The following is a 12,243-nucleotide window of genomic DNA, read 5'->3' on the forward strand; positions in this document are numbered from 1 at the left end:
GCCCGATCGAACTCGGTGTTATTCCTTCCTGACCGAATCCGCTCCCCCGGAAGTGGGGTTATTTTTCTCGAAGAACTGAACCACACCGGGGATACATCTTCACGAAGGATACACGAGTTTTCTCGTATGAAACATATGGCCCACATATTGATAATCCAGACCGTTCATCTTTTCATCCTTACCAATTCTTTGTGCTTCAGAAGAGAAAATCTCGAACGTGAAAAAATAATGAACTTTATACTTCCATCTACAGACATACGGTCACGAAGGAATATTATAACGGTCCACATTCAAGTGGGAGAGATTACAAAAATGGATCACTTTAGTGCACAAATCCAGAAATATTTTTGGGAATATTCCATCATTGTTGAAACTCAGCAGATAAACAGTCTAGATTACTAATAAATGGGCCCCACTTGTTGGAGTTAGAAACACGTGTGCACTTCTCAAAGCTGCGGGCCAGGTATTATATACAATTCATCGCCTTTTCCTTCTCTGTGCACTTCACCATTAAAACCCTCTCTCTCTCTCTCTCTCTCTCTCGGAGAAACAGTCAGTTGCTTCCGACGAAGGTAAAAATGCTATTTATTTTTCTCTCATTTTTGTATTATCTTCATTTGCGCTTTGTTAATTCAATTCATCTGGAAAATAAGTTTTCATATGTAATTTTTCCTATGTTTTTTTTTTTTTTTTTAGACCTTTCCTTTGGTATATTTCTCTTGATTTGGATGTATTTTTTTTTCTTGTAATTGTTAGAGAGATTGTTAGTTATATGGATTTTCTTTTCTCGGTATCGACTGATTTCCCATGTTCTTCGAGCTTTGATTTTTTATTTTTTTTTGTAATTTTATTTGGTGGTCGCTGAGCTTTTTTATTTCTACGATTTTGTCAGTTTTAGATCTAGGGTTTTGATCGAATCTCAGAATGGGTTGTTTTGTTGGACTCATGTTGGTCGATCAAGAAATAACAATTTATGATTTTTTTTTTATAAATATTCTGTAATACTTCCTTTTGGATTTCTAGAGATTTTGTTGAGGAAACAGGGGGTTTTTCTCTTTCTTCTTTTTGGCACTCGTTTTGTTTTGGGATTTTTGGGTTTATTTTGCTCTTCATGGGATTGGGCCCATGGACCATCTTCGAGCTTTTTATTTTGATTTTACTGAATTGTACTGGATTTTTTTTGTAGGGTTTTGTTCTGGGATATTGAAGTTTTGGTCTTGCCTTCTGTTTTGGAATTCTAGGGGTTTTGTTCTTTCCTTCTGTGTGCGTGTGTTTTCATGAACAGTGATTATTGGTTGTATAGAAAGTGGGTTTGGTGTTTCTTTTTTCCTTTTTTTTTTTTTTTGAGAAAACTTCCATTGCATCTGCTGTTACTGGCTGTGCTTGTGGCTTTCTGTTGTTTTTGCTGGTAGGGTCTTCATTTGGGTTTTTGTTTATAGGGTTTTGTTTTGAGATTCTCGGGCTTCTCGTTGTACTTTGTCCCATGGGGTTTAGGATTTTTGGCTAGATGCTCCACTTTCATGGAGTTTGCTGCCATTTGTTGACCCAGCAATCCATGATGAACATGCATGCATCTCGTGGGACGTCAATGGTGCACAGAATGTCCTTATCATGTCCCTGCTGTTTAGGGAGCATAGCTGAGAATGGCCAGTAAAACAAAAAATGGTCAATAGCAAAATCAGATGGGTAATATTGTTTTATCAGTGTATTTTTGGTATGATCCAACCCAAATGGGTCTTATGGATCAGTATCTTGACAGTTCGTATAGTTGTGTAATAAACAGTAGCATGCTTTCACTACAGTCTCTACTTGGGTTTTGATTTCTTTGCTGGATTTTAGCATTTGCTTCCATGGCTTTGTTTTGGGGCTTAGGTATTCTTCCTTCTTAAACTCTTATGTTTTAGGTGTCATGGTTTTACCATGATCAGGTTCACTTTAATCACTTTTGCGTGTGTGATTTTACAGTTTTATGGGTTTCATTAGATTGTGCATCTCGATTTCCTAGATGCATTGAATAAAGCTTCTTGCAGTTATTATTATTATTATTATTTTTTAAAAACAGTATTGGGTTCATTTGTTGTAATTTTATGTGGGCTTCTGTGGCTTCCTATGTGCCTTTCATGCTCTTTCCTTGCTCCTCTTTTTATTTTTATGTTTAAAGAGTAACAAGTAATTTATTAAGGAGATGCCGCGATGACACAAAAATTACAACCTAACAAAAAAGAAAAAAAATTAAAAAAATGAAAATTACAATCTTCCACTGATTTGATACAAGAAGCCCACTCAGGCATAAAAAGAGGGCTTTCAAGAAGACCTCCTATGTCCTAAGGGATTCATTACGTAAGCATCTCCAATTTCTTCCCCCCCAAATAGCCCATAAGGATGCTAGAAGAGCCACTCTTCACATAATTGTAGTGTTTCTTCCTAGCCCCGCCCCATGCCAAATCAAGAATAAATCCCACACTGACTCGGGTATCATCCAAGACATGTCGAAGATTATGAAAAAAAAACTACTCCATAATTGCTTGGCAAATGCGCAATGAATGAATAGATGATCTACCAGCTTGGTGTGTACCATACACATCACACATACATCAAGCAATATCATTGATCGTCTTTGGAGGTTGTCAATGGTGAAAACTCTTCCTCTCCCAACCAGCCATCCAAAGGCTACAATTTTTTGGAGGATCCCCATAGTGCCACACCTTAACCATGACCACTCTTGAACCGACCTATTTTGAGTGCCGCAATAAGCCATAGAAGGACCAAACCAAAAAGTGATTGGATTTTTCCTTTGCCAAAGCATTTTGTCCCCTTCATCCCCATTGGCTTACAAAGGTGAAGACAATTAAGGAGCCTCACACACTCCACCTCCTCATCCGTCATGTTCCTATAGCATGGAGGAGACCAAATCATTGCAGTGCTTGAGTAGCAGCTAGATACCATAATATTCCTCCCCAAGGATAGATGAGCTACTCTAGGGAACACGTATTCGAGCAGGGATTCTCGTATCTACACGTCTTACCAAAAGCGAACTCTATCCCCGCTCCTAATAACAAAGCGAATCTTAGTGCCAAACATATGCTTGATTCTAGATATCCCTTTCCAAATCCATGAGGCTCTATAGAGAGAAGAATCTTTCACCCCCTACCCCCATTCTTGGCACCTGTATTTTTCAGCTATGGTCAAACACTGAAGAGAATCTTCCCTCATCTCGAAGCATCATAACCATTTTTCTAGAAGAGTTAGATTTATCTTTTCCAAGTCTCTTATACCATCCCCTCCCTTATATGGTCTACACACCTCTTTCCATCCCACAAGTTGGAACCTTTTCCTGTTGTCCACTCCCTGTGATAAGAAATTACGCCAAAACTTTTCAAGCTCTCTGAAATTGATTTCAGGCACTTGAATAAGGATATGAAATACTATGGAAGATTTTATAATGCTGCTTTAATGAAGGTGGATTCGACCACCCAACAAGAGATACCGAGATTTCCAATTAGAGAGCTTCCTTCAAATCTCTCCACCACTACAGCCCACAAGTGCTTTGCTGGCTTCTAAATACAAAGGGGAGCCCAAGATAAGTAGAGGGGAATGCCCCTACCTTGCATCCAAAGATTGATGCCATCTGCTCGACTTTCTCCTTGACTATATGCACTTCCAACATTTCACTTTTTTGCAATATTTATCTTCAAACCCAATGCCACTTCAAAATATAGAATGATTATTCTTAACTTGTCCCTCCATAGATTCACTTACTTCAAAAAAGAGCACAATATTATCAGCGAATTGGAGATGAGAGATAGGAGCACTTGCATTACTTTGTTTGAAATCGCAAATGATGTCTTCCTGGTGACCTTTGGCTAGCATCCTACCTAGGATCTCCTCCACCACAACAATTAGAAATGGAGAAAGAGGTTCTCCTTATCGAATACACCTTGATGAGCTAAAGAAGCCTTAAGAGTAATCGTTAGCCAGAACAAAAAATTTGGTCGGCCAGATACACTCCCTCATCCAACCCCTCCACTTCAACCCGCAGTCCACTCAACCCATCAAGTAATTGAAGAATTTCCATTTGATATGATCATATGCCTTCTTGATGTCCAGCTTGCGCACTAACCCTTTTGTACCTTCCTTGTAATGAGAGTCAATGCACTCATGGGCTATCACGACGCTATCCAAAAAGCTCATTGTCTGTGATAAACACGTGTTGGTTCTGGTTTATAATTAAGTCGAAAGCCACCTAAAGCCTGGGCACTAACATTTTTGCAAGGATCTTGTATGGCTCCCCAACTAGGCTAATTGGTCTGAAATCCCTCAATTTATGTTCCTTGGATACGTTCGGAATAATAGCGATGAAAAAAGCTCCCAACTCTGTTGACATGTGACACCTCTCGTGAAACTCGACCATAAATTTCACAACACCGGTCTTTTCCACCTAACAATCTTGGAAGAAGGCCATTGGGTAATTGTTTGAGCTCTATTTCTTATCCCTTCCCATTGATTCTATTGCCGCCTTGATTTCATCCTTCGAAAATGGCTTCTCCAAAGAGGCTACCTCAATACCAGAGAGGCCTTTAAACTATATACCAGAGAGGCCCTTAAACCCTTTTAGTCATCAAGAGTGGGTCTCTCCCATCCATCATCAAAGAGAAGGGATTTGTAGCAGTTGACCACCTTAGGGCACACTTGATCATTCTCTTCAACTCTTCTACCATTTACTACCACACTTTCAATTTTGTTACTTCTTGCCACATAGTAGCAATGCAATAGAAGGATTTCGTATTTTTGCCCCCTCAAGCTAGTTTGTCTTCGACCTTTGTCTACATTTAATCTCTTCCTCCTTTAGCTGGTATGAATAGTCTTGCGCTAGCTTCAACCTAATGATTTTTTCATCCTTTGAAAGCTCCAGATCTTTTGCCTTTAAATCAAAGGACCGAATCTTCAAAAGAATGCCACTTAACATGTCTTTTAGATTTGCCAACACTTCCCTTTTCCAAGCCAAGATCTTGCCTTTCAAAAGATACTGAGAAATAGTCTAATTTGGACAAGATTGGATGGTCCTGACCATTCGTCCATGTAAATTTCCCATCGATCATTGGGAGATTAATAAACTCTTTTACAGGTAGACCCACCACTCGGAGAAGTCGTGCATGCTTTAAGTGATACCTCCTCCATGAGATTTCTCAAAAGAAAATTTAGTAACATTGAAATCCCCACCTATGCACCAAGGAAGACCGAACTTGTTGCGTTCTAAAGTGAACTCAGACCAAAAGTCTTTATCTTCTTTGACTAGAGTCTAGAATCCTAGGCAACCCCCTAGCAGAGTCCATTGAGTTGATGGCCACCCAGTCTTTAAAAGAAATCCCTCACATAGAATCCACCAACTTCATATCGACGACCTACAAGTTCGTCTCCTCAGGAGTATAGGGAGCGAGCTCCTTTGTTCGCCATTGCTATTTCCCCCCTTCTTGTGAGTGGAGCTCTGGCCATCCTCGACTCCTTCGCTTTCCCTTAGCTACTCTCTTGACTTGACACCTCCTTCACCACCTTAATTGTCACCCCCTCCTCCCTGACGATAAAGGTAACTATCTCCAGTGTCGTGATCGATTTCTTCTTGTTAAAGATTCTTGTTGCTTGACCTCTGAGCCCTTAGTAGCCAGATCCACCATCAATGTCTCTGTGATACACGAAACCACCATCGCAAATATCTTTGAAAACTAAAGCTCCAACGGAATGCCCTAGACATGATGTTGGACCCTCTCTCATCTGAATGACAACTGATCTTCCCACCTTCGAAGGTGTTCCATCGGGCTATCATTAGAAATGGCCTCAACAATCGATTGAGATCCATTTGTGGCCGGAGAGACATTTGGACCTTTACCTTCCCTAAGGTGGTGCCGACCTTTACCTCCACCAAGCTCCATTGAGCATTCTCCACCACCTTGGGGTTAACATTCACCATAGGGCCTACAATCAAATTCCCTTTCCAAAGCTAGACCTTCATTTCGTCGAAATGTTATTGCAGCCTCCAACTCAGAGATGCAATCTCCTCTTGCCGGACCTGCCTCCAACTCCCCTGAGTCTGTATCTTTCAAGGCGGAGTTAGTTGTAGGAGCTTGGACTTCCACAGGAGCTGCACCCACCCCCACACTAGTTTGTTATCTAGCTGCCCTTATCAACACCTTCTTCCCAATCTGATGGTTAGTTGCTACTAGTCCATACTTGGCTCTTTGAATCGAAATGTTTCGACCTTTAAAGGTTTTCTGGTGAAGAGTCGAAATCACTGCTGGAATCTCATCTTCCCTTTTCCGTTGAACAAAAGCAAAACTCCTTTGCTCCCTGATCCCTTCTTCCTCAAGATCATTGTTGGAATCTCATCTTCCCTTTTCAGTTGAACAAAAGCGAAACTCCTTAGTCTCCCTGACTCCTCCTTCCTCAAGATCACTGTTGGAATCTCATCTTCCCTTTTCAGTTGAACAAAAGCAAAACTCTGAGAACGGCCCCTGTGGGAGGACTACCGCCCGCACGAAAGCCCTCCATGCAACTCTCCCTAGCTCTTTCCCTTTACGCTTGTCTACCTCCACCCTCGTACCCCCTGCCTACCTACTGTCGCTAGCTCAATCTCCCACTCCCAACCCTTGACTTTGACAACACAACTGAGATGTACCTAGGCTTCAGTCTAGAGATCCCCTCCCCCTATATAGCATGTCGTCCTCCCTCCAACCTCTGCCCTGATTGATCCAACGATGTAGATCGTCTCCCACACCTCTCTATGTCCACCAAATGTCACCTTGCTAGCTTGCGCCTAATGTTTGGACACCTCAAAGGACGATCTCCCCTGGCTTACTGAGAGTCCACCTCGTCTCTTTGATCTTCTTGTGTCGCCTCCTCGAGATCTCCCATGATCCAGGCCTGGGATTGCATCTCGCCTCATCTCTCGCCCTCGATCGCGCCTCGCCCCGTCTATCGCCCTAGATTGCGCCTCGCCCCGTCTATCGCCCTTAATCGCTCCTCACCCCGTCTCTCGCCCTCGATCGCATCTCGCCTCAGTCAGGGGCATCTCTTGCCTTGAGATAGTTCATGAGCCAACAAAACTCATTCTGTGAATAAATACTAAGAAATCCCATTCAAGGGGCAGCCCATGCATATTGTTGATCCAAATACCGCTTTTCCTTGCTCCTTAAGGTTTTAGAATTTAGTTTTTGAGTTTACTTGAATTGTTTTGGATTTTACGGTTTTGTTGTTTTAGGGTTTTCTTCAATTGTGTTAGGTCCTTTGGATGGAGGTTCTTCGCTTTTGCTTTTTTTTTTTTTTTTCATTGGTGGTCAATGATTTTGTGTCAAGCTTTTTTTTTTTGTGTGTGTGTGTGTGTGTGTGTTCGTGCGTGGGTTCGAGGGTTCTATTTTGGAGTTTCATAGTCATCCAGGTTCATGCTTTGGGGTTTTAGGATTTTTCTGTTTGGAATTTCCTGACTTGATTGTGAATTTTATAGTGCTTTTGGGTTTCCTATAACCATGCTTATCAATTAGTTAGAGGATGTAGATGAGGTTCTTCTTGCAATTTATTTCAGTTATCAGATTGTTTTGCTGCCGCTTTATTTCGGATTTCTAGGATTTATATTGTAGTTTCATGGTTTTATTATTCCCTTGGTTTGGGTTTGAGGGTTTCGGATGGTTTCTGACTTGAATAGTTATATGGTTTAGTGATTTGTAGGGTTTTCCTAAAACATGCTTCATGTTTGATTAGACACTGTAGGTAGAGATTCTTGTATTTTATTGATTTGATTTTATTTTCAATAGTTTTTTGTTGGAGTTAAAAGGAATTGTGTTGGGATTTTGGAGTGTTCATTTTCCAATATGTTTTGGGCCTTCCAACGGCTTTAGTGTTTTCCTGTTTGCTTGAGAAATGTCTCTGGTTTCTGGAATTGTGCTTCTCAATTGGTTTTCATAAGTCTGTTAAAAAAATCTCTCTGGTTTCTAAAATCATGCTTGGCAACTGATTTTAAGAAGAATAGAGGTTTTTCTTGGATTCTACTGTCTGGTTCGCGGTTGTCTAGCCTTGTTTATGTTTGGGTTCATAGGATTTCGTGTTCAGGTTCCTTCTTCTTATCTATGTTACTTTGGTACGGCCACATGGGTACAGTGTTGGGCAGGGATATGGGTCTACGAGTTCTGCTTGATTTCCAAATCTCAGGGTATGGTGATGCTGCAAGGATATGGGTATGGGTATGGGTCGACAAGATAAACTTGCTTAATTTTTAGATATGTTTTTACAATTTTGAACATTAATTCTACTATAAAATTTCAGGTATGGCTGAGCCATATCGACATGGATCTGGCACCCTCCCCGTGTCAACTCATCTCCTACACAAGTTTTGAGGGATTTGAAGGATTTCAATATCATAGATTTGTACTAGTGTTTTTTGGGTTTTAGTGTTGTTTGGATTGCATGAATGAGGCTTTGTTTGGAATAGGGCACAAATTGTCACTTCTCTCTATTTAAATTACACCAACTACATTTTCAAAATTCTGGGCATTATTCGTATAGTCTTGAAATGTTGAATGATTGGAAAAAAGAAAGTTCATTGAACTGGCTTTGCCATGCGAGTGAGCTCATCCATCCAAATACAAAAAGGAATTGCAAGTGAGCTCAATGTGGCAAAGAGCCCAATTATGCACAATGGCCATTCTGTTCAATGCAAATGTGGTATGGTAGCTCTCAAATGCAGCCTAGCTTATGCTTTCTGTTTTGGAGTTCCTGCTACTTGGACTGTTTATTATACTATGGATTTTAATTCTGTTGATAACTCATTTCAGTAGTAGTAATTTACTGTTTTGGGTGGCGAACATCTCTTTCCTTGTGATTAATACAGAGATTTCAGGCCTGAGCACCATTTTGTTCGTAGATTCACTGCATTAATGGCATCAACGACATCGGGTCCTGCTGGTCCTGGTGCCCAAGTGGTATAAATCATACTTCCATACAATCACTCCCTCTTTTTTTTTTTTTTTTTTTCCCTAATGTAATTTGTTTTAGTTGTGGATCTAATTATTGTTGAATTTATTCACAGGTTGGAAATGCCTTTGTTGAACAGTATTACCATATTCTTTACCGATCACCAGAATTGGTGTGCAGATTTTATCACGATTTGAGTGAGATGAGCCGACCTGAACCAAATGGTGCTATGACTTCTGTGAAAACCATGCAAGTAAGTCTGTGGAAATGAAGGGTATCGCTAGCCATCACTCTTAGATTCCCTCCTCTCAGCATTCAGTGGCTTGTTTGTGGCATTTATCTGCTTATGTGCGTAGTTTATGCTCTTTCTGTCTTTTAATGTTTGCTTATTGTTTGAAATTGGTTTTGCAAAAATGAAAGCTTAAAACTCACCTACTCTCCAGTAACATAAACAAAGCCACCTTTCCAAAAAAAAAAAAGGTAACATAAAAAAGCTGGGAATGCATTGAGTGGCTTATTTTAGGAAATTTTATCAGCTTGTGTATTTCACACACCTATTGTTTAATGTCTGTTTATTGATTTTAATTTTTAATTTTTTTTCCACTGCAGAAATTGGTTTTGTCAAAGGAAGCTTATGTAATCTACTGTTTTCTGCATCTCTGCATGCATTTCCTCCCAAAAGTTTTAGATGCTATGTGATTTAAACACAAAAAAAGCTAGTAGGTACAACAAAATGAATTTTATCATCTCATGTCATTCACGCTCTTTCGATTGTCTAATATTTGTTTATTGCTTCATTTCTTTTCATTTTTCCCACTGAAAATTGGTTTTGTCAATGAAAGCTGGTCTAATCCAGTGTTATCAAAACTTTACAATTTACGATTCATATTGTATCATATGGGTGTACGATTTGAATCGTGCACCAAAATACAAATCCCAAATAATCGTATCGAATCGTACGATAATCGTAGATTACATAAATGGGCCCAAAAATTACTTAAAAAATCTTTTTAAAATTTTAATTTTAATTTTTTTTTTAATTCAGTTTTCTTCTTTCTTCATACCCTTTTGCTCATAAAACATGAAAAAGGCCTCCCCTATTAAATATATCCTCAATTTTTTTCTTTAAACAAAGAGAGCCAAGAGGATATTTGTGGGGATTTTGATCTTCAAAAACCCAAAACAAAGAAATGAAGATACTATTCACAATGGAATTGAATGCCATTTTTTCTAACATGATTCTACACTTACGAAATGTATAAAGGAACAAAATTATTAAAGGACTCTTGTATGTTTTTTAAGGTAATTTTTTTGAAAGACAGCAAAAGAAAACAAAGGAAAAAGACAAGAATCCTTTAATATCACAATATATATACCATATACATTTTCTCAATTGATAATATCATGATATGTATTTTTTTTTGGTACAATTAAGGGAAATGGATGATTAATGAATTTTTAATCTTTTCTTATTTATATTTTTTCATTTGTTTTTTATATGTAAATTTTTAAATCAGAAAAATCTTATGATTTATGATACGATTTGCGATTCGATATGATTCAACCCTTTTTATGATTTGCGATACGATAACGATTTTGACAACATTGATCTAATCTACTGTTTTTTGCTGCGTCCGTCTCCTATGCATTTCTCCCCAAAAGTTCTACAGGTTCTGTGATTTAGATGCAGAACATGTTAGGTACAACAAAATGTTGACTTGACATGTTGCTGTTGTATTATATTGGATGATACGTGAGTGCGCGCGCGTGTGTGCATTCATGTTTGCATGGGTGTGTCTCTCTTTCTCTGTTATGTATATAATACATATGTACCTATGTATATTGTTCAGATTCATGACACTGGCTGCCAACCTGATGCAACACCCCTCCTTTATCCTTGCTTGGAACTGGCAATGAGAGCACAAAACTCTCATAAGTGCAATGTAGTACTATCTAATATTCTAGTACATAGGTTGATTACAATCAAGTACTATCTAATATTCTAGTACATAGGTTGATTACAATCAATGGGTTTTATTGGATAGCTAATCAGCCATGCTTTATGGAACAAAATGTTGGGTAGTTAAAGAACAACATGTTCATCGGATGAGGGTAGCTGAATTGAGGATGTTGATATGAATGAGTCGCAAGAGGAAGGATAGAATTAGAAATGAATGAATCGAGGGAAATTAGGAGTGGTACTAACAGGCAATAAGATGAGGGGAAGTAGACTTTAGATGGTTTGTTATATGCAATGGAGACCAAGAACCGCCAGCAGGTCTCTCACCCCCATTGAGTCACCATTTTTGTTTCTTTCTTTTCTTTTTTGAATCGCCAGTTAGGAGTGAGTTGGTAATAGTTGAAGTCTTAAAGGGTCGTTCGGAAGGCCCAAAAGGATGTGGATGTAGTAAGAAAAGATTTCATGAGTGGATAACTTCCAACCTATTAAGTGCATATGACATCAACACCGTGCAATAAGTTGGCTCCATCATGAGAATCATGTTGTGCAAAAAATAGCTCAAACTATCCATCAGGTGGGCCATGCCATAGAAAGTAATGTATAGCCATTGATAAATAACAAAATATCAAGCATGGTCCTCTCGTTGAGTGGATGGGCTGATTTTTTTACAAGGTGATCCTCATGGTGGGGCCAACATATTGGATGGGTTGGATGTCGGCATGTCGACAAACATGATATGCTGAAAGTTATCTACTGGATGGATGTTCACATATCGTCCAACCCGTTACATGCATGCATACATATGTATATATATGTACTTTGTACATAAGTACATATGTATGTACGTACATATGGCTGACCCATTCATCAGATGAGAAATGCATATGGGAAATGCTCTAGTGCTTTTGAGCACTATAGGTTATAGGATTCCTAGTTGCATTAGGATGAGCAGTCATATCCATTGATCTAAACAGTTTGTAAATATATATAAATTAGACGTAAATAGATATTTTAAAGTAACGGGAGACCATGAGAAAATAAAGATGTTTGTACATTTCATTCAAATTTTTTTTTTTTTCCTTTTCATTTTTCCCATTGGAAATTGGGTTTTATCAATGAAAGCTTATGCAATCTACTCAAGGTGTTCAAAAATGGTTACGTACCGGCCGGTAACGGCCGTGACCGTTACGCGTTACCGGGTTGTAACGGCCACCCCCTCTTTTTTGTGCCCGTAACGGCCGTTACAGTCCATAATGGTTGTTACGGTACCGTTACAACTATTACGGGCCTAAAGAAAATAGGAAAAAAGAAAAAGAAAAAAAAAA

The 12,243-nt window shown here is 39.1% G+C and overlaps 1 protein-coding gene across 3 annotated transcripts in view; it reads left to right on the forward strand.

Annotated features, from left to right (window-relative positions):
- Positions 1-12,243, forward strand: part of LOC131229729 (nuclear transport factor 2) — a 74,942-nt gene that overhangs the window by 48,772 nt on the left and 13,927 nt on the right. Inside the window, exons 1-3 of one of the 3 annotated variants that reach the window (XM_058225725.1) lie at positions 8,185-8,228; positions 8,876-8,966; positions 9,074-9,211. In XM_058225725.1, the coding sequence (XP_058081708.1) occupies positions 8,200-8,228; positions 8,876-8,966; positions 9,074-9,211 (258 nt within the window). In that variant the 5' untranslated portion in view covers positions 8,185-8,199. Of the gene's footprint in view, positions 1-8,184; positions 8,229-8,875; positions 8,967-9,073; positions 9,212-12,243 lie in introns of those variants that run through there. The other 2 variants (XM_058225726.1, XM_058225727.1) reach the window with 2 other exon arrangements.

Source organism: Magnolia sinica, chromosome 16 (assembly GCF_029962835.1).
Source record: "Magnolia sinica isolate HGM2019 chromosome 16, MsV1, whole genome shotgun sequence".
Lineage (NCBI taxonomy): Eukaryota > Viridiplantae > Streptophyta > Magnoliopsida > Magnoliales > Magnoliaceae > Magnolia > Magnolia sinica.